This window comes from Manis javanica, chromosome 17, assembly GCF_040802235.1.
Source record: "Manis javanica isolate MJ-LG chromosome 17, MJ_LKY, whole genome shotgun sequence".
In the NCBI taxonomy this organism is placed as follows: Eukaryota; Metazoa; Chordata; class Mammalia; order Pholidota; family Manidae; genus Manis; species Manis javanica.
In genome coordinates this window covers 3,622,681-3,645,160 of record NC_133172.1, presented here as the reverse complement: position 1 = coordinate 3,645,160, position 22,480 = coordinate 3,622,681, and the positions used below count along the sequence as shown (strand labels likewise).

Genomic DNA, 22,480 nt, shown 5'->3' with positions numbered 1-22,480 from the left:
CCCGATTGCTGGCAGCGATACTAGTCTAGTGAGTTCCTTCCCTGCAGTCTACTTCTGCTCACGTGAGGTAGGGTTACACAGGTGCAGAGCCAGCAGGCTGTCCTGGCCACTAGGCAGCACAGCTGACAACTCACTATGGTGCAGAATGGCTACAAATGGCCTATGTGTGCGTGTGACTAGTTCTCTTGATAAGCTGACTTTAGAAGGCAGAACATGACACATGTAACCCAGAAACACTTGAGGGGAAACTACAGACATAATTTGTAGTTAGCAGGCCAGAAGACATTCTTGTTCACACACACACACACACAGACTAGCATAATTGTTGAATGGGTCTGAAACTGTAAGAGCCAAAACGAATTATTTTACCTAATCACTCACCTATCAAGGACTTACTCACTCCAGTGGAGGAATATGTTGTACTCCAGTTTCAGGTAGGTTCTACAGACCAGTCAGATGTCCCAGATCTGGTGTTTATCCCTACTGTTCCAGGGTAAAGGCAGCGTGGAGAAATTAACCCCTCAAAGTCGGAGGCCATTCAGAAGTTAAGAGACGCTGCGCGGACCCCTGCACACAACTCAGGAGGGCCTGTGAAGTCATACGTGTGCCACCTGGACTCTGTCCAAAAGTGCAAAAGGGAGAGCAGGAAGGGTAACCCTGTCCTGGAAAGATGATAGTCTTGAAGTCCGCTGAGACGAGGAGAGGGGGGCCCAGTTGCGTGACAGGGCAAGGCCTGGGATTCAAATGGGGGGAGCGGGGTGGTGGTGGGGAGGCAGAGCAGAGAACCTGAAGCGGAGACTTGAGATCAGGGAAGAAGGCAAGCGGTCCATTCGACATGGAGGTCCCCACTGGGGCCCCAGCACGAGCACGCCTCTTGTATCACTGGCAGGACACATCTCCCACAGGCAAAGGGCTTTTAAGTAGTTTTCAGCTTAAAAGAACAATTTCCGGTACAAGTGACCCGCAGACTACCAGTTTACATCTTAGCGTTTGAAACAAGTAACTCTGCTCCGCATTAAACGGAATAGACGGATCCACGCCCAGAGGGTTAAGTACCTTTGACCACGTCCGGAAATGCCCCAGGGTAGGTGCAGGCCCCGCCCCTACTTCCGCCGCGCCTGGGGCCCGTCAGGCGTCCTGCCATCCCAGCGTCGCGGCTGCGCATTTCCGGCAGGGGCGGGGCTGGCTCTGAGGAGATGACGTCGTTCCGCTCGCGCTGGATCCTGGCGGCCCCAGGGCCCGGGCCGCCGCCGCTGAGGCGCGGGGCTCGCTGTGAGCGATAAAGCCCCGTCCTTCCCTCCCGTGGTGGGTCCCAGCGTCGCCGTGAAAGGTTTTGCATCTTGAGGATGCCGGGGTTCTTGTTTTGCAGAATCGAAGAATGAACTTCGCAAACACTCAAGGTAGGAGAGCCAGGGACAGGCTTTAAGTGGCCATACAGTGAGAGGACAGCTCCTGGCTCACGCCAGGAGGGGACAGGAGAGCCCGTGAGGGTGCGTTGTCTAGGGGTTCTTTTCAAGAACGTGGGTAAAGGGCTGGGGGTGCAGACTTGTACCCCCTGCCCTGCCCCCAAGGTGGGTTATAGTTGAGATACAGTGAGGTCACGGGTTAAGGTGAGCCCCCCTTTATTTGCGGAACACTCAAGCGTTCCAGGCCAAGTCGCTCCTGGCCTTTTGCGCTTTAACTGGACTCACTGAAGATGTCTGTATTCCCAGTCTGGTGGTGACTTTACCCAAGAGAATTAGTGTGACTCTGACGAATAGGGACTTGTTTGCACATTGCTACATTATTCTGTCTGTAATTATCTTGCTTTGCTTTTTTTCCCGGAGGCCCTCACCCTACTCTGTCTAAACCCACGGTACCTCATTGGGACCCGCGTCTCTTTCTGGGCTTTAAAGTCGCCCGCCGTGGCTGATCCCTGCTCACCTTCTGCCTTCTGGCGCGTGGACACCACCTGCCTTGACGTTTTTCTGCTTAAAACCCTTTCCTGACCCTCCTCACCCACCCCGATGCCATGTAAAGCCCTCAGTCTGTGGATTCTCGTCCCCACCGCTGGCGGTGTCCGCCGGTCGCGTCCTCTCCCTGGTCCTGGGATGCTGCAGACCCCACCCTGTCCTTGGACACCGTCCGCATCTCACCTTGTTCCCCAGGGGCCGGTACCTGCCAGTCCCCTTAGCTGCCACGCGAAGTCTCCCTTTTGGGGGAGGTGACAGGCTCCTGTCTGAAACCTCGTACTTCCTCCCCCATCGCATCCCATCACAGTGCTGCTTGCTGTACATGGTATGTTTACAGGCCCTGTGCCCCACTGGAAAGTGTTTTTCCTGTGCAGGGGGCATCTTTATTCCGTTCCTGTATTCTCAAATTTGACTGAAATCTCATCCCAAATGTAGTGAATCTTTTTTAGTTTCCAGATGTTCTTTTAAATATATCAGATTCAGATGAGTTATCAATGTTTTCTAATCACTGTATATTAAAAATAACCTTTGGTGCCTGGTAAATAATTTTGCACCACTTCATTGTGCATTTGGTAAGTGTATTCATTTCCTAGGCCTGCCATAACAAAGTACCACAAACAAAAACGAGAAATTTATTGACTTGCAGTCTGGAGTACAGAAGTCCAAAATCAAGATGTCCTCAGGGCCGTGCTTCCTCTGAAACCTGTAGGGGAGAATCCTTCCTTGCCTTTTCTAGCTTCTGGTGCCAGCAAATTTTGACATGTCTTGGCTGGTAGGTGCATCAGGCAATCCTCCCTCCTCACAAGATGTTCTCTATGCAGTGTCTTGATTTACAGAGTTCATTTTATAAGGACTCTCAGTCGTATTGAATTAGACCCCGCTCTACTCCAGCGTAACCTCATTTTGACTAATGACTTGAGCAATGACCCTATTTCCAGATAGCATCACACTCTAAGTTCCTAGGGGTTAGGGTTTCAGCATATCTTTGGGAAAGGACACAACCCATGATAGTAAGGATATTGATGATCTTTCGTATTAACAGTCAAAGACTAGTTTAACCAGATCACCTAATTAATATTCAGCAGCTCTGTTTCTTCCCTTACAGTGTCTGTTAAATGTCAATGATGTGTTTTTCAGCCTTTAATCATGCCTTTATGTCCTTCAATAAAGTTTTATGGCTTCTTCACACAAATCTTGAAATGCCTTGTAAGAAGGGGTCCTGGTGTGTGTGTGTGTGTGTGTGTGTGTGTGTGTGTGTGTGTATGTGTGTGCTAGCGGGAATGCGTGCTGCTCCTCTGTCCCGGCCCGCAGGACGAACGTGGAGTGTGCCGGAGACGCCTGCAGAAATGAGACAAGCAAGAGACACAAAGAATGACCAGCAAGACAGGATGTCTGATCAAGCTGGCAAAGTTTATTGTTTACAGGCTCAATTTATACAAGTAGCAAGTAAGGGGTGGGTCAGGAGATAATTGGACCTTAGGTGGCGCTGGCGGGGAGGTGTTTTCACACATCCTCAAGGTCTCCCTATTTTCAGAGCGAGGAGTCTTGGCTCATCTTCAAGGACAAGATATGTTTTTGTGAGCAGATAACTTCCAAGGACTGCACCGGTTGCTCTCAAGCTTGTGCTTTCCCATGCTGCGTTCAGACGTGGGGGAAGGGACATAGCCCCGGCTCCCAACATCTCCCCCTTTTTTCTTTAATAAAATAACCAGCCTAACTCAGACTGGGTCAAGGTATGTGCCTGTCTTAGGTTGTACGGTTGAAGTAAATCCTTACCCGTCATGGGGGCATAGTCCTCTGTCGACCACTCCCTGTCTTAGGTTGGTATTTACTATTCAACCATATCTTACCCGTCACTGGCTACCATACTTGACTTTAGATCTTATGATTTACAAGTGGGGGAGCCGTCTGCAATTTCAAATAATGCAGGTCTCTTAAGGCTTGTTGGATGAGTTAGGAGGGATTGGGACAGGAACTTGGAGCTTTTTATCTACTGGGTAGACGGTGCCTGTCTTAGGTTTAGAGGTTTTGTACCTGGCCTCTGTTTTTCAGGAGCTTGCCTCTTTTTGGAGTCGGCCTGATATCTTCAGGGGAGCTTGCCCTAATACTGGATCGGCCTACATAAATAGGAGCTTGCCCCAGTATTAGATCGGCCCCTGTTATTTTTATCAGAGGTCTTATGTCTGTCCTGTATTTCTGCAGGTACAACCTCTTAATTACCCGTCATTGACTACCCGCCTTAATTGCCCAGAGATGTTGTCAAGGGACAGGACAAGAAACCTTGACATAGCTCGTTCCTGGTTTATTTTATTGCCAGCTTAGGGCTCTATGTAAAGATTCACACCTTGGTCAGCTAAAGCAAGGCGGTGATAATGAACTTGTATGGGTTTTGCTACGAGGGAGTCAATTTGCTGTTTGATTAACATTGTAAGTTTTTGAAAAGCCCAGGGGCCGAAAGAAAGTACTAGTAGTAATCCTAAAAGGGGGCCTAATATAGGAAGGAGGTATGGGAGGAGTCCATTTAGTCCTGTCCAAAGAGGGTTGTTCTGAAGTTCTTTCCTTCTTCTCTCGAGATCTTCTTGGAGAATCTTTATTTTATCTCGAACAATGCCGGACTTATTGGCATAGAAGCAGCATTTTTCCTGTAAGGCTAAACAGATACCTCCCTGTTCTGCTGTGAGAAGATCTAAACCCCTACGATTTTGCAAAACTACCTCTGCAAGTGAGTCAATTTGGTCCTGGAGATCATTGATTGTTCCTGAGAGTGTTTGAACATCATTAATTAATTGATGGGATAACTTATGGTAGGAATGTATGGCTATTCCTGCCCCTGCTGTTCCTGTGGCCATTGCGGTAGTAATCCCGAGGCCTACTAGGATTGGGATAAGCTGGATGGCTCTTTTAGAGCGTGAATGCCCTGCCATATACTCAAAGCTGGGTATGGGGATAGGTTTTTCTCCTGGGATAATATCAATATCTGGGAGAATACTGGCTTGCACACATAACCCAGTCCAATTTGAGGGTAAGGCAGTGAAGGCTAGGTTTCCTCCACAAACAAAAACTTGTCCAATAGTGGGGCAGAGAGCAGAGGAATAATTGGAAACTTGGGAGCAGTTTGTGAAAGCGGCAAATCCTACATTCACGTCATCACCATTATTCTGGGGCTGCTTTTGTATGCATAGGGATGTGTTAAATCCTACAGGCTGTACTCTAAAGGGTGAGTTAAGAGTACAATTCTGTTCTGGCAGTGTAGTGGTAGCGTTAGTGGGAATTGCGAGGGGCATAGGTGTACCAAGGGTCATGCATAGCCAGCAATTTTCAGCAAGGCTGGGGTTAGTAGCGTTTAGTGCGCTATGGGTGGCTTTTAGAATATCAGCAGTCTGGGTGTCAAGATCTATGCCACGAGACTTGGGCAAGGCTAGAGGGTGATACTCTAGGGGAGGGTATATTTCCTTGATAATTTCTTCAATTTTCTTTTGAACTTGGGTTTCCCTTACTTTGTCTGTTGGTCCACCGCCATCAGATATGTGAATCGGAGCTTGCGGTGGCCAGCAAATCGCCTTGCCAATTTGGCCATGGCAGGAGGCTTGTGCATATTTAGAATGTCCTTGGGGGTTGCTATAATCATACTCGCCTCCAAAGGAACCAGTATAACCATTTTGTAAGATGGCTGTTAGATATTTTTTGCCATCGGCACCAGTGCACTGTTGGACAGTGCGGTAACAGGTAGAGTGTAATTCTACGCCACGTTGGGCGCCAGTTGTCCCGGCCCGCAGGACGAACGTGGAGTGTGCCGGAGACGCCTGCAGAAATGAGACAAGCAAGAGACACAAAGAATGACCAGCAAGACAGGATGTCTGATCAAGCTGGCAAAGTTTATTGTTTACAGGCTCAATTTATACAAGTAGCAAGTAAGGGGTGGGTCAGGAGATAATTGGACCTTAGGTGGCGCTGGCGGGGAGGTGTTTTCACACATCCTCAAGGTCTCCCTATTTTCAGAGCGAGGAGTCTTGGCTCATCTTCAAGGACAAGATATGTTTTTGTGAGCAGATAACTTCCAAGGACTGCACCGGTTGCTCTCAAGCTTGTGCTTTCCCATGCTGCGTTCAGACGTGGGGGAAGGGACATAGCCCCGGCTCCCAACACTCCTCTGTTTGAATTGTCTAATTACTGCTACTAAAGGTGGAAGACTGATGTCAGTATATTAAGGATTTGCCTTACGTTCTCTATTGTAAGTGTGTTTCACGTTGTGACCATGTCATCTGTGAATAGTAATGGTTCTAGCTATTTGCTTCCCTTTTCTTGTTTCCTCCTTTTCCCTTTTCCCTGGGTCCTGGCTTAGGCATCCTGTGCAGTCAATGGCTGTAGCTCTGACTAGGGCCCTAGTTCAGCCTCACTTGTGTGCAAATGCTCCCAGTGTTTACTGCTGATTCTGTTCGCTGGAGCTTTCCTGCTTGCAGTTTTTTAATTTCAATGTTCTTGCTTAATAATTAAAAATTTCTCATACTTGGCATGGCTTAATTGTCAAATATTCAAGAGTGTACCATGGTGCTCAAATGTTTTTTCTGTTTAAGTCTCTTATTTCAATGCAAAAGATTAAACCATGTTCAAATACTCAATCTTTGATTAATGGAATAAATTGAATTTGGCTAATATTAATTGCTAACTGGCTAAATTTAAATGGCTAAAGTCATTTATAGTTTTTCATTATGTATGTAATGGAGATTCAATTAAAAATTTTGAGTCCTTTTTTTTTCATTCTGTTCAATATTTTTAATAGCCTTACTGAAAATGTCTAATTATTCTTTTCCTTAAAAGAGTTTATGTCACATTGCAACTGTATCTGCCTTATAATGACCAAGACCTTCTTAAGATTTAGAGACCTCTAACATCTTGATCTTTCAACAGTGTATGACTTCCGGATTTTGAGTTACAGTTAGAAAGGATCTCCTTAATTCCATATTATAGACCACACATTTTTATCATTTTCATGACTTTTCTTTATATATTTGCATGTCTGGTCATTTCTACCTTATTCTGACATACATTTTGCGATTTTGATTGAATTTGATCTTTTTTTCTGAATAACACTACCCTGTCATCCCAACACCATTTTTAAATAGTTCATCACTGATAAAGGCACAATGCAGTGTCCTATCTTTATACACTTAATGGGAGTCATTCTAAGGACAAAAGGAGTCACAACAAAGAACATTTCAGATTTCCTTTAGTTATGACACGTATAGTATCGCCATTGTTACTGGGGACGTGTTTTTTCCTTATATTGTAAGTAACAGTAAATAATTATGTTAATAATAAACTTACAGTTCAGAATTTACTTGAAGTTTTGTGTCAGTTTAGAGACAGAACTTCTATAACGTTAAAATTGATTTGGAAAAATAGAACAGAAGCATTCTTTCCCTACTTTCTGTCTGCTGAAAATGCCTACAAGCAGTGTTGGCTCAACAGTGTCCAGATTGTGTTCTCTAATGCTATTTCTATATAAAAGGAACCAGGGCTTTTTGGAGAAGTGGTCGATTCTGCATCTGGAAGAGAGAAAGAATAAAGTGAGCCTGGGAAAGCTGGCTGAGTCCAAAAGCAAGAAAGTTTTCAATAGTGGATGGAGTCCAATCAGAAGAAAACAACTGTGCTGTGAAAAGGAAGTCATTGCCATTACTGTGAACATTTGAACCATCATTAAGGAAAATTTCTGTAATGTGGAACACACTGATTCAATTTTAAACCCACAGCTTCATAAAAATAATCTAAAAAGAAAATGCCAAAAATAACATTTATCAGCATGCAGGGTAGTTTTTAAAACAACTGATTACTTCAGAAATTGTTAAAGAAGCAAATATCCTGTCTTTGAAATGGGAGCAATATTAGAATGTAACCACACAAGTTCCACTTTATAAGAGAAAGATTTATTCTATAGAAATATACCAGTTAATGGATATAGAGTGAATGTCAGAATAAGAAAGAGGGTTTTTTCTTTTTTTAATAAAATAATGACCTAAGGAATATTTGATAAATAAATAAAAATAGAATTTAATGCTGTCAAAAAAAATAATGACCTAAGGGAGAAAAATCTGTCTTAAATCAGCCGCTTCATCACGAGTAACGTCTCAGATTATAACCTAGCCACCGTCCTCTAAGGGTCCGAAATGCACGCTGGGAGCGCCGTCATAGTCGCTTCCTGGACTCTGAACTACATTTCCCAGAAGTCTGCGAGGCGCGGCTCCGTTAGGATCGTGTAGCGTTGCCTGCTGGGGAAGTGAGTCGTCGCAAAGTCAGCTGAGCTGATTCCCAGACTCCGGACCACATTTCCCAGAAGCCTCTGAGGTACGACCGCGGGAGGAGCACGCTGGGAGGTGCTTCCCGCGCAGTTTCTTCAGGCTCTGGTTTCCGCCCGGCGCCATCCCGAGCGAGCCTCAGCCTTTGTGCCCCCTTCCGACACCCTGTGGATCGCTGTTCCCCGAGCGGTGAGTCGTGAGCATCCCAGGAGGGAATCAGCGCGGGATGGGGCGCCGGGTGTCGGTGAGGGAACTGCTCCGAGCGAGGAGACCTGAAGCGGAGCCTGGCCTGCGGCTGCGGGGGCAGCAGCGGCGGGGAGTAAGTGCGGGTGAGCGTGGGCGCGTCAGGGCCGGGCAGTGTCCCAGACGGAGGCGCGCGTGGGAGCGACGAGGGTGCGGGCGGGCCCCGTCCCCCGTCCCTGCGGCTGTGGCGCACCCAGGAGTGGGTGTGTGGGGAGGCGGAGCTGCCCGGCCGCGTCTCCGTAGATGTGACTTGTTCGTCGGAGCGCCTGCGGGGTGGCAGAGCCCAGGTGTGTGCCGTCGCGCGCGCGCGATTGTTGGGCTGTGATGGCTGACGGGTTGGGCAGGGGTAACTGGCTGTGTGGCCGCGGATTGGGTGAGCACGACTGCGTGTGATAGCGTCATCTGTAGCTGTGAGGTCTCTGCTGCTCCCTCTGCCTTCACCCTCCAACCATGTGCTACCTGCCCGGGTGCGCTGGCCGCGGAGGCAAGGCAGCCCGAACCCCGAAATGAAAATGACCAGGAATAAGGGTGCAGACATAGTCGCGAGATGACTGTTTTAGAGTCCTGTCTAAATGACATACAGGCTGTCAGAATGACAGGATAGGAAGGCCTCAGGAATGAGATTCCGTTCATGGGGAGGAGAGGTCCCCGACTTGGGAGGTGAGGATAGGGGCAGCTAGGTATTCCAGTACCCTGCTGCAGAGCCTAGGCCCCAGGTATCACTGATACGCTCAGGTCCCAGTGCCCTCTTACTTCTGATTGGTATTAGAATGACATGGGGACAGGTGTGGCCTTGTGGGGTATTTTCTGATGTAGTGTGTGCTCCAGGAAAGGCCTAGTATCTCATTCTGTCATTCTCCTTCCCCCAGGCACCATCCTCCAGGAAAAGCATCCTGAGGAGGAAGAATTGTTACACATCTTAAAATCAAGGTTCAGATGAGTTACCCTACTGTTTAGTGAATGACTCTGTGTGTAGAGCTTAAGAATATTTTCCTTCCTTGGCCCAAAAGTCACTCCCTAATAGTGACTTAGCCCAGTAATTCCTTCCCAAGAGATGTGACAGGGGCCAAGCAGGCATATTCCCCAGTAAGTATTCACATAATTCATTGGGAAAATTGGTTCACATACTCTTGTGGGCTTCCTTTTCTAAGAACTCGATGGTGCAAAGGAATGCTACTGGGAGATGAACGTTTGCTCTTTAGCGTGTGGTTTTGTAAGGAGGCTGTTAGTTTGAGGTGGAATCAAACACTAGATACCGGTGGTCTTTTCCACAGGCCTGACTTTCGGAGCACAGTAAGAAGGTTTGCTTGTTTCAGTCTGTACGTGACCAAGTGACCAGCTGTGTGATGCTTTTACAAGTGGAGTTTGAGCAAAAATCTTCGCCATCAAAGGCAGGGATGCTTTTGCAGGAGCAAGTGGTTAGAAATGTGTTGTTTCCACGGGTCTTGTATGAGGTCTGACTGTTGCAGCTTGGTGTGAACTGAGGGAAGCAATACGGTTTGATGCTGAGCTTGAGTTCTGGATCTAGAACAGGGCTTGGCAGAGTTTTTCCAGAAAGGGTCGTGTAGGAGTATTTTATGCTTTGTGTGCTAGGTATGGTTGCATATTCTTTTCTAATATTTTATTTTTTAGAACAGTTTTAGAGCTACAGAAAAATTGTGAGGAGAGCCCAGAGAGCTCCCAGGTACTTAGCACCCAGTCTCCCCTATCGTTAAGAATTTACCTCAGTCTGAGGTCTGCGTGATCTGGTTTTGATACACTATCCTTAACTAAAGTCCATGCTTTATTCAGATGTCCTTAGCTTTAACATTCTTCATCCATTTGAGGGTCCTGCCCAGGACACCTCATTAGATTTCACAGTCACGTCTCCTTAGGCTCCCCTTGGCTGGACAGTTTCCCAGACTTCCGTTGTTTCAAATGATCTTGACATTTTTGAGACATGCAAGTGTTTTGTAGATGCCCCTCCCTCGGAGTCTGATGTCCTTCTCAGGGTTGGACTAGGCTGAGGGGTTGGGGTGGGAGATCACAGAGATGTGAGTGACCGCTTTCATATCATGTCATGGCAAAGACACACTTGGCATGATCTGTGATGGCCGAGGTGGCATCAGGTCACCTGGCTGAGGCAGTGTTTGTCAATTGTCTCCATTCTAGGTACTCTTATTTTTTCAAAGACCCTGTCATCCTGAGGGACAGCTGCATATTTCAGAACCCCAGCTGCTAGAGCCTCGTCCCTCTCACCTGCTTCTGGGTCACATCTCTCTTCATCTCACCTCCCTCGTTTACTTTTTTTTTTTATTAAGGTATCATTGATACACACTCTTTTGAAGGTTTCACATAAAAAACAATGTGTTTACTACATTCACCCATGTTATCGAGTCCCCACCCCATACCCCATTGCAGTCACTGTCCATCAGTGTAGTAAGGTGCCACAGGGTGACTATCTGTGTTCTCTCTGCTACACTGTCTTCCCCGTGCCCCCCCACACCACGTGTACTAATCATAATACCCCTTAATCCCCTTCTCCCTCCCTCCCCCCACTCCCCTTTGGTAACCACTAGTCCCTTCTTGGGTGTCTGTGAGTCTGCTGCTGTTTTGTTCTTTCAGTTTTGCTTTGTTATACTCCACAAATGAGGGAAATCATTTGGTATTTGTCTTTCTCTGCCTAACTTATTTCACTGAGCATAATACCCTCTAGCTCCATCCATGTTGCAAATGGTAGGATTTGTTTCTTATGACTGAATAGTAGTCCATTGTTCCCTCGTTTACTTTTAAGGATCCTTGTGACTGCACTGGACCCACTGGCATGATTCAGGATAACTGCCCTCTCCTAAGGTGAGCTGGGTAGCTCTTTGAAGGCCCTCTGCAGCCTAACTCCCCTTTGCTGTGTAATGTTGTAACATAGTCCCGGGTTCCAGTAGTAGGACGTGGACATCTGTGGAGATAGTTACTCTGCCCACCACAAGCCTTGCATCCAGTTCACTTAATGACTGCGATTAGCATTCCTACTGCCCCATAACTGTGGTCCTTTTCTTGGTTATTTTTTTTTAAGTTTGGGATTTCCTTAAGTGCTATTTCTTGAAATAGGATTAATGGGATTGCAGGCCTGCTGCAAAAAATTCAATCCCTGAAGGAGCTCCTAAAGAAGAAACTCGAAATTACCCAAACCGTACCATCCGGAGAGAATTCCTATTGATGTCTTGTATGTACATTTCCAGTCTAGATCTGTGTGTGGTTTTGCCTCAAGCAATTGAATCCTGCTAACTAATCACGGAAGTGAGCCAAAGACTCTCCAGATCAGTTAGTAAAAGGGATCTAGCTCGGCCACAGGTCACATGATACCTCTGTGCTCTGCACAACATCTCTCCTGTACTTCCACCTTAAAGGATTAGACAGACATCATTTAAAACAAAGCTCACGGCAACAGGTTGTCAAAAAAAACAGACTTTCGCAAATATCTGTCTGCTAGAACATGGGAGTCCCACTGACACATCACAGATATGGGCCATACAAGCAACACTTCCGTGGGTGGACAGATGGGAGTCAGTCAGAAGGTGGCTGTAGTTTAAAACGTCCACATGAATCTCCAATGTCACACAAAGACACGGTTCAGCTGCTTGTAGTGTTCTCAGTTGGTTATCTTCCCAGTTTAGATAGTCTGAGCTGGATTTTTGATGCAGAATCCTGTCTGTCTCTCTCTTTATTGGTGGGGAGGGACCATTTCCTCCTTACACATCTTAGAATCTTTTTTTTTTTAATTGTTGTCACTGAAAAGAATTTCATTCTTACGAGGCTCTGAAAGTTCTTAGCTTTCAGATGATATAGATGAGATGTGGACAGCTGATTTGAAAAGTGCATGTTTTAGCCTAAGAAAAATTGGACACAGCAGGCTGGAGTCTCTTATAAAAACAGTTTAAGGGCTGTGTAATGTTACTAATTTTCAGTCATAACAGCTAACTTGTTAATACATAATTGCTATGTATTATTGTGTTTGATGTAGATTATTGTCTTAATAGTTCAGGCAGTCATACTTGGTGGATCCTATTTTCATCCCCACTCCTACCTGTGGAGGGACAGACACCATGAGGTTAGGCGCCGGGAGAGCCAAGATTCACATCTCGCAAGTCAGACCACAGCCTTGTTCTGCTCTCACCAAGGCCTCTCCTCCCGGATGTCACCTATCTTCTTAAACTTACCACCTTTGCTTGGTAATTCATCTTAATTTCCTTTTCAGTATAAATGAATACCATTATTAGTAAACATTTACCATTATTGCGGACCATAATTTATTTGATTTATTCTCTACCGTGAACCATTTTTATTTCTACCTTTTTCCGTTTTTAAAATGATTCTCTGGAAAATCTGAATAAAACATGGATTTTATCAGTGTCAGCATCCTGGTTGTGCTCTTGTGCACGTTATTGGGGTGAACAGGGGAGGGCAGGGGTGCAGGCTCCCTCTGTATTTCTTACAGCTGCACGTGAATCCACGGTTCTCTCAATTCAAAACAAAAAACTGTCCTCCTGTACAGTCTTGGGCATATGTTTGTGTATTACTATACGTATTTAATTGGGATAAGTCCCATAAAGTGGAATTTTGAGTCAAAAAACATACTTTTGTAGAGTGCCTGCCATTTGCCTGACCCTGTGATACGAGGACTTAGAATGCCAGGTGACTAAAAGGGCATTGTTACCTGTACCCCGCTTGTAATCCAGCCAGGAAAGGAAACTGCCTGAGGCAGTTTGACGCACGAGGCTGCCCGAAAGTTCAGGGAGGTGTGTCCTCAGGCGGCCAAAGGCATTCTCGCCAGACCCACTGCTGTCCACTCTTGACCAAATAGCTGTGAATGCACGGGCTGCATGCAGACATAAATGGAATTCACTTTCTAAGCTTTATACCTCACGTGGTTTTTTCCTAGTAAGGTCTGGTGCAAAATGAAGAACAGGGTCAGATGACTGGGCAGTTGTCCACAGGACCTGGCTGAAAGGACAGGTTCGGAAGCAGAATTCACCCTCCCCTCAGGGCATGAGCCTCTGCTGCATCAAGACAAGCAGCAGTGTCTCCAGGGCGCCACTTGGAAGCATAGTGGGGGTGTCTGGTCAGTGACTCCAACATGGGTGGGCATGTGTAGACACCAGAGCTGGCTTAGGTACTGGGAAGTGAAGGAAACACAGAGAAGTTATTCAGTGAAATAATCCAAAGATAATATATTCTGAGCCTTTTCTCCAGTTCAAGAGGAGAACATTAAAGAAAAATGTTTCTTTGTCATTTGAGAGTCTAATTGCCTCATAGTATATTTACAGAAACAGTCACACGCATGTATGTACATCAAGCCTGTGCATGGCCGTTGTTACAGCACCGGGCAGGGTGTGCTTAGAAAGAAGAGCATCACGCATGCCCCAGGGGTGCGGGCCACCAAGGCCGCTGCCTGTTGGCGTGATTCTTAGATGGCCTCATAGGGTTCAACATCTGTTCCTGCTCATGGCGAAGATTTACTACAGTGACGGGAGAGACAGCCAGAGCAGCAAAGGGAAGGGCGCGTGGGGAGCCTCCAGACTGTGCTCCCATTTCAGTGCCCGGATGTGCTGGATTCCTCCAGCTGCAGGTTGGGGTAGCCCGGGAGCCCCCTGAGCCTGGGAGACCAGGGCGTTTATTAGGGGTCAGTCTCATAGACGCCCTCTGCCTCTCTCACACTGGAATTCTAGACTCCCAGAGGCAAGCAAGTGCTTATCACGAACCACATTGCTTGTGCAAACAGCTGAAGGACTGTGAGCCACTCTCAGCAGCTAGGGAATGGTGGGAATACTCTGCAAGTCCAGCCAAGGGCCAGTCCTGCAAGCGGGCCTAAGGCCAGCAGGTTCAGACACTATTAACTCTTTTCTGCACAGGGGATATGTAACTTTCCAGGCTTTTTTTATTTCTGTTTCTATGTCTCTTCCTCTTGATGTGTCATGGTTTATTGTCTGTGTGTATCTTTTTGTCTCTGCATATATATACCTGTATCTTTCATGTGTGTTGTATCATATATGGTATGTGCATATACACATGTATATTCATATACAGAACCTTATAAATGCATTACTGTATCATCCTGTTTTGGTAGCCTGATTTTTCTGCTGACAGTGTATCTGCAATATTGTTCATGTCTTTAAGCATTTCTCCCCCTTTAGGATTTGGTGGCCGTTACCCTCACACTAGTGGTCTGCCTGTATTCGGACAGTCAGCTCTTCTGGGCCCAGAGTGTGGAGCACTGCCTGGAAAGTTCCTTCACCTGCCATGTCTTGAGTGACATGAGCCTGTCTAGATGCCAGGAGAGGTTCAAGTTTGAATGGAGCAGCCCCTCCTCACCCTGGATGGTGTGGCTGGAGGGAGCAGTATGTGCTCAGAGTGAGACTGAGTGTCCCAGCCGCAGCCAGCCGCAGGCCCAGACCCCAGGTTCCTGCCCAGAGTCAGCCAGATGGAGGCTTAAGGGCAGGGTCTGCACACATGCCCCCCTCAGTTCCGACACCAGCCGCAAGGGGAGTTTGGAACTTTCCAGACCACCCTCAGGTTCAGTACTTCAGGACCAGAAGGACTCACAGAACTCACAGTTTCTTCTCATTACAGGCAAGGGATACAGGTGAACCTCAGCCAGGCAGACGAACGCCAAGTCGAGTGCAGCAGCACGGCCAGCACGGGGCTTCCAGTGCCTCGCCCCACGGAGTCAGGACCTACCGGTGTATGACGGTACGTGTGGAGCCTTGCCAGCCAGGGAACTTCAGTTTCCACGGTTTTCACTCGGGCTTCATCACGTAGACACGGTTGAGTGATTGGTCATGCAGACATGACTGGTCAGTCCATGGCCCGCACACTAATTTCAGTCTCAGGTTGGTACCGCGCGGCCTGGAGGGCCCCCTGGAAGCACCTGGTTGGCCGTTGGGGCACAGCCAGCTGCCACCCAGAGCAAAGACACTCCTTTGTCACCTCTTAGAAGTTGAGGGCAGACCTCCCTTTGGTCTAGGTTCTGTGCCCCCACCAAGAGTGGCCAGAAATCCTCCTCCTCAAATGTCTGGGTCTGAATTCAAGACAAAACCAAGTGAAAACTCTATTCTGTGCAGCTGGGTTTCTTAGGGCTTCGGGGAGAGCTGGTTTTTCCCTAGAATCTTAATGTTTTCCAGATACGTCCTGTTTATGTGTGCATGTTGAGGAGGAAGCTGTGGGTTTTGGGGAGCAAAGATGGAGAAGTAAAGAAGTTGTAGTAAGTCAGCTTGGGGCCCCAAGGCACAGTTCATTTTCCTGCCTCATTTTCCTTTTGTAGCTCTGTCTGGATTTCATTGTTTGGTGACAGAAACCCCAGAGGACTGACCAATTCTTCACTCCAAAACTATGGCCCACGTGAGTGTGTATTTCTCTTCCCTTCTTGATGGTTTGATCCTGTGCACAGTCTTATGAACATTCTAAGGCCTTCTGCCCAGGTGAGTCCCATGTAAACACCCACTCACCAGTCCTTCTGCCGCAGCAAAAGGCAATGCCCTCTGCCCAGTGCCCACCTGTGGGGCTGGTGCGCACTTATCCTGGAGCTTAGTGTTCGTATCTGCTCTGTGTCCACTTTGTTGTCAAGAGTAACAGAGGCGGGAGGTCCCTGGAGAGAAACATTTACAGCGGACTGTGGTTTGATGAGTCAGACCTGTCGGTCCCACTGGACCACATGAGAGAAGGAGATTCTCCACTGATCTTGTTTCTACGCAGGGAAGAGAGGATGTTCATATTGAGTGGCCTCAGTCGTAGCGTGTGGTGAGAGTTGGGGCTCCGAGGCTATTCGAATTGGGTGGGACTCGGAGTTCATCTTCTGGGGAACCTGAAAAAGACCTTTTGCTGATGAACAGACCCACCAGACTCCTCTGTGCTTCCAAGTCATGTGATATAAGTAGGAGGCCATCCGTACAGAAGTGATAGGCAATCATAAACTCCCACAACTAGGGGAAAATGTCTTGCTCTCCCTAAGTGTGTAACTATTGTAATTAACTCAAATCCGTCTGTATGATGGAATAAAAAATGCTTTTATTGCTACATAGGAAGGCTGCTTGAAAGGTGACCTGGCAAAATGACTTGATTCTTGAAAACATTCAGAAATGCAAACCCTAGTTTCAGAAATGGAAGATCTTATATTGCATTTCGGAAACAAAACCCTTGAACATTTTTTTCCTTCCATTAAGGGGAAAGGATGCCATAGAAACCCATGCCTGGTGAGAATTGGTGAGGCATACCAGTAGCAGGTTCTGTGCCAGTAAACAGGAGCACAGCTTGGACTGCTTTATCCATTTCCTGGCTGGCTGGGAAGATGAGCTCTCCTCAGGGTGGGGGTTTCTCTGCCACAGGAGGGGATCCTCAGTAAGCCTAGGGGCCCCGCCTCCCCGCACTGTGCCGGGGCAGCCCCCTGCCCCTCTCTGGGCTGTGGTCCTGGCCGTCCAGCCCCACCCGGAGCAGAGCCCTTCCTGTCCGCCGTCCTGAGCCTCCGCCCTCCCATCTCACCAGGGGCGTGTGGGTTTGCGTTTTCAGGGTTTGGTGACGTTCTCTGACGTAGCCATAGACTTCTCCCAGGAGGAATGGGCTTGTCTGGACTCAGCACAGAGGGACCTATACTGGGACGTGATGCTGGAGAACTATAGCAACCTGGTCGCCCTGGGTGAGTCGCTGCCCCGGATCCCAGGAGCACCAGCCCCTCCACCGCGAGCCTCTGCACAGGCTTTCAGGAGACGCGTCGGGTTTTTTCTCCCTGTTCCAGGGGGTGTCTGTGTCTGAGCTTGGTCAGGTTGGAAGTGGACATTGTGCCCTTCCCCACTGTCGGACCTGTAGTTCCCTCCCTTCCCTGGTGACCAAAGGATGAGTTGGAGTTCTGGAATATTTATTTCATAACCACCTTCAGGGAAACTAGGATTATGTTTATACCCAAAGCACTGCTGATGGCCTGTCCTATCTTGCTGGCCCACCTGCAGGAAAAACAACTCATCACTGTGACTTGAGTTTCTTTAGTAAACCGGCCTGTGTTTGATGTAGAGGTGGACTGAGTGAACAGCATTCCTGTAAAATCAAAGTGGGCATTTTCCATTTGCCACATGTTGTACCTAATGCAAAACCCATGAACCTGAGGTAAACACTGGATGATGACCCCTTGTAAATGTCTCAGGAGGTTTCTTATTTCTGATAGTAGAAAGCATGGCACAGTGTTAGTGGCTAATACTGCGCTTAGGCTTTAGGAGGCATGAGAGGCGTCGTTCTAAGCGCTGTGTGCGTGTGACAGAGAGAATGCGTTCTACCTCTTCTCACGAGTCCATGAGATTGGCACACTTGTGTCTAATTAGTAGATGAGTATGTGGGGGCACAGAGTGGCTGTCTAGAGGGCAGAAGCAGGTACCAAGCGCAAGAATCCTGGCTGCAGACCCACACTGTGGGCTACCCTGTCCTCCCAGCCAGAGACGTGGCCTTCGGAAGTTTGAAATCAGACCTTTTCCCTACTATCTGGTCTCTGTTCTTGAATCCTTTCTCTTTTCTGAAGTCTTTATCATAATTGAGTTTTTTTAAGTTGTTAAAAATTTGACGAAGATTCAACCAAAAAATCTTTTCCTAAGTTCTGCATCATGTGGCACTTCTCATTGTGAAAGCAAGAGCTTTCGTTTCTAAGCCAGATGGAATTGTCTGTCGGAAGCAAGGGGGGAGATAGGAGGACTGTGCAGGGGAAGGTGACAGCCAGTCTAGGGATTTACTACAATAAGCAGTCCTACTAGGCGGGGGGGGGGGCAGGGAACCCTCGAAGTAGTCGGAAAGCTCCCCACAAAGGCCCTGGGTCCCCCCTAGGAAAGAGAGCACCACCTCACACTTGAACGTGATCCCCACCCTCCTCACCTTGTTCTTCTCATTTCCTGCTCATGAGAGAATCACACTTTTGAGTGTTGGGTCTCTCCCAAAATTACTTTTAATTCTGTTACTTATATATGCATATATCAATCTCAGAATTGATTTTATGCACAGCTACCCAGCTGTTAACATTTTTATCTCTTATAGTGGCTTTGTGTGTGGTTTTCCTGGGTTTCCCAGGTCCGTCACCACACCATCTGCAAGCAGCGCTCTTCCTACCCTCTCTGGTCTGGTCTGCCCTGTCTGGTCCCTGTCGTGTTGGACGCCGGCAGGAATGTCTCCAGTGCTTCCTCTCTAAGTATTGTGGCGCTAGAAGTGGACTCGCATCTGCACGGGGTTCCTGGCTGATGGCTGTTTATTCCACTGCAGAAGTTTTATTATTAGAGAAGTTTTGGGTCTGTTCATTTTTGTTTTCTCAAAACGAAACAAAATATGTTACTTTTTTCCCCAGATTTGGACTCATCGTATGAGACCAGGAGATTGCCTGCAGAAAAGAGCATTTATGCGAAAAGATTTCCCAAGAGGGACTCCAGAGGAAAAAGCAAGTCCCTCGGCTCTGATTGGACACGTGAAGGTGAGTTTGAAGGACGACAGGGCCCTCAGAAGGGAATATTCAACCAAATGACTGTCAACTCCGGGAAAACACCCCCTTATAGAGAAAACACCCCTGTTCGACCACAGCAGAAGCTTCGTAACAGGGAGAATGCCCTTGAATGTAAGGAGTGCGGCAAGGCCTTCAGCCGGGGCTACCAGCTCTCTCAGCACCAGAAGATCCACACGGGCGAGAAGCCCTATGAGTGCAAAGAGTGCAAGAAGGCCTTCCGGTATGGCAGACATTTCGCCCAGCACCAGAAGATCCACACGGGCGAGAAGCCGTACACGTGCAAGGACTGCGGGAGGGCCTTCCGGTGGGGCTCGACCCTAGTCCTTCACAGACGGATCCACACGGGCGAGAAGCCCTACACGTGCAAGGACTGCGGGAAGGCCTTCCGGCGCGGCAACCAGCTCACCCAGCACCAGAGGTTCCACGCCGGGGTGCACTACGGGTGTAAGGACTGCGGGAAGACCTTCATCTTCGGCTCAACCCTCGTGCTGCACAAGAGGATCCACACCGGCGAGAAGCCCTACGAGTGCTGCGAGTGCGGGAAGGCCTTCCGGTGGGGCTCGAGCCTGGTCGTTCACAAACGGGTCCACACGGGCGAGAAGCCCTACACGTGCAAGGACTGCGGGAAGGCCTTCCGGTGGGGCTCGAGCCTGGTCGTTCATAAACGGGTCCACACGGGCGAGAAGCCCTATAAATGTGCAGAGTGAGGGAAGGCCTTTAACTGTGGCTAGCACCTCACCCAGCACGAGAGAATTCACATGGGCAAAACGCCTTACAGATGCAAGCAATATGGGAAGGCCTTTATTTACAGGTCAAGCCTCGTCAAACATGAGCGGATTCATACCGGGGAGAAGCCCTATGAATGTAAAGAGTGTGGGAAGGCCTTCAGCCACGGCCATCAGCTCACACAGCATCAGAAAATCCACACAGGGGAGAAACCTTATGAGCATGCAGAGTGTGGGCAGGCGTGTAGCCGTGCAGACGATGTCGAGAACCCTTCTGAGTACAAAGGAGGTGCCCGGGCCTCTCTGCAGCTCTCACCCCTCCCATGTGATGAGGGAGATTCCTGACGCCGTTTCACAGAAGAAGGCCTCCTGTGTCTCCTGCGCGTAGAATATCGGTCATGTTAGAGTTGAATTTGGAGGATGGAGAAATCACTTTTTCTCACTGGTCACAACATACTAAGCGTGGATTTTTTTTAACTGGATAGGTTCGTTTGATGAATTCATTTGCTGTCAGATTCATTCTAGGGAATGGCCCTGCTCATGTAACATACATGGGAAAGCCCTTTCCTGTGGCCTGTCCCCTGTCTGCCAGCATCCCCTTCCCATCGGTCAGCTTTCTGCAGGACACCAGGAAGGTCACCTGTCACCCTGTGCATTATTTGTGATGTGGGGATGGTCGTGCCTGCCTGGTATTGCTGTTGTGTGTGGTTACATGTGGTATGTATAAACTCCTGGAAAAGTGTATCTGGGATGTTATGTGAGCTCAATAAATAGCCGTTGGCGCTTATCATTGTGGCCATGAATTGTTACAGGAAGACCCCCTGTGGGTAGAAAAGACTATTGGACTTCTGAAGGAAACGTAGGAGGTTATTGTCACAACCTTGGGGTGGGCAGTGTTTTTCAGTACACAGAAGACACAAAATGTAACAGGCTGGATTTCATCAAAAGTACCAAGTTCTTCTGTTCCTCGACACCACAAAGGTGGTGAAAAAGCAGCAGATGGGGAGATGGCATTTCCCGGACATACACCTGACAGCTCAGAAAATACAGAGCACCCACCCAACAAAGGGCTCAGAAAACAGAGACTCCCTCCAGTCAGTAGTAACACCCATTAAAGAAGGCGGGGGCCTGGATGACACACGTGGCCAGTGAGTGCCAATGTGTGCAGCACATTTCTCAAGGAAGTGTGGCCACCCCACCATGTGATGTCACTGGACACTCAGCAAAATGGCTGAATTAAAATTGCATGTGAACTGGCCTCTGTTGCATATTCAAACATGACCTGCTCAGAGAGCTGAGCCAGCACACACCTGCGCCCGGTGCCACAGTGCCCACTGCAGAGCCAGGAGGCAACCCTCAACGGATGTGTGAGCAGTGGCCCTGGGGAGGGGGCCAGGAACTCACATCAGTCCTGGGGCAGTCAAGGGGCAGTTAGCCATCTTAGATGGTCCTGGAATGAGGGAGCCCCGGGGCATCTGAGAATGTGGAGGGGGAGGGCCTGTGCCCCAGAGTGAGTGAGAAACTGGGGCAGGACTGACAGCAGGAAGGCCTGGTGCATGCAAGGCGCAGCTGGTGCTCAGACATGAGAGGAACCCCAGGAGGCGAGCCTGCGAGAGCCGGAGGCCTGGCGTGCAGGCCTGGCATGCTCGGGAGTGCGGCCTGGGACACTCAGGGTGGGCGTGTAAGCCAGCGGGAGAGCCCTGGCCTGGGGCATGGTGGTGGGCGGAGTCCAGAGGTGTGTCCGGAAAGGCAGGCGGAGGACCCAGAATCTGGGGTTGAAGTAAGGCCCATGCTCGGTTTACCCAGGGGCCGGGTACCCTGTGCTTCAGGGGACGGCTGTAGGTAGACTCTTCCAAACCCTCCTGCACAAACCAGAGATGGCGGGCAGGGAGGAAGGGGCGGGGGGAGGAGGACCCTGAGGACGACAGGTGTGAGGAGGGGGGAGAACCGTGCATCACACGGAGAGGGTGGGCCTCAGGTGAGCGTGGCAGACGCAGGGATGCCGTCTGAATGGATGGTCATGGACAGAGGAAGTGGGAAGGGCGTATAGTAGGCAGGGATCGTGGTTCAATGAGCCACGACGTCATTTGCAGCAGCCTGAGAGGGCGGGGTGGGAGAGGGAGCAGGGATTGACTCACTCAGAGGGTCACTGGCTTTAGCCTCAGGTGGACCCAGGGCTCACACACAGCTTGAAGACATCTGCCTGGGCTTTGGAGTGGCTGCTGCGGCTGCACAGTGATCCTGCCCACTCCAGGACCTGTACCCCTTGGAGCCTGCAGTGCCAGGAGGGAATGAGGTATTTTACCTTTTTATTTCTCAACAGTCTGCAAACCCCCGTGTGATACTTTACATTTACTTTAACCAACTGGCCACATTTCAAGTGCTCAATTGCAATGTGGCTATTGGCTACCATGGTGGATGATGTTGCTCTAGAATTTTCTTCCATGCTTAGCTGGTTTAGTGCACTGGTCAGGTAAACTAAACTGGCCCATGGCCCAAATGTTGCCTGTGGCCTTTTTTGTATGGCCTAGAGGATTAGAGTTTTTATTTTTAAAAGGTTGTAAAACAGGAGGGGGAGGGGTGGAATGTGAGACGGCGTAGGAGACCTGCAAAAGCTGACCACCGCCCTAAACCAGGTAATACCTCATTCACAACTTTTACATTCATTACATGTCGAAAAGATAACATTTTGGATAAATTGGGCTAAATCATTAAAGTCAATTTTGCCTGTTTGTTTTTGCCTATTTTTTTATGATAATAGAAAATGTTAAG

At 48.5% G+C, this 22,480-nt stretch overlaps 1 protein-coding gene across 1 annotated transcript; it reads left to right on the top strand.

Moving 5' to 3' along the window:
- The first annotated feature begins 617 nt into the window (after positions 1-617).
- On the top strand, positions 618-20,966 carry ZNF331 (zinc finger protein 331). Its single transcript, XM_073226154.1, has 6 exons — positions 618-1,400; positions 7,462-8,434; positions 15,092-15,211; positions 15,783-15,859; positions 17,024-17,150; positions 18,831-20,966. Exons 4-6 carry the CDS (start codon positions 15,851-15,853, stop codon positions 19,688-19,690), a joined length of 996 nt encoding a protein of 331 aa, XP_073082255.1. The 5' UTR covers positions 618-1,400; positions 7,462-8,434; positions 15,092-15,211; positions 15,783-15,850; the 3' UTR covers positions 19,691-20,966.
- The last annotated feature ends 1,514 nt before the right edge of the window (positions 20,967-22,480 follow it).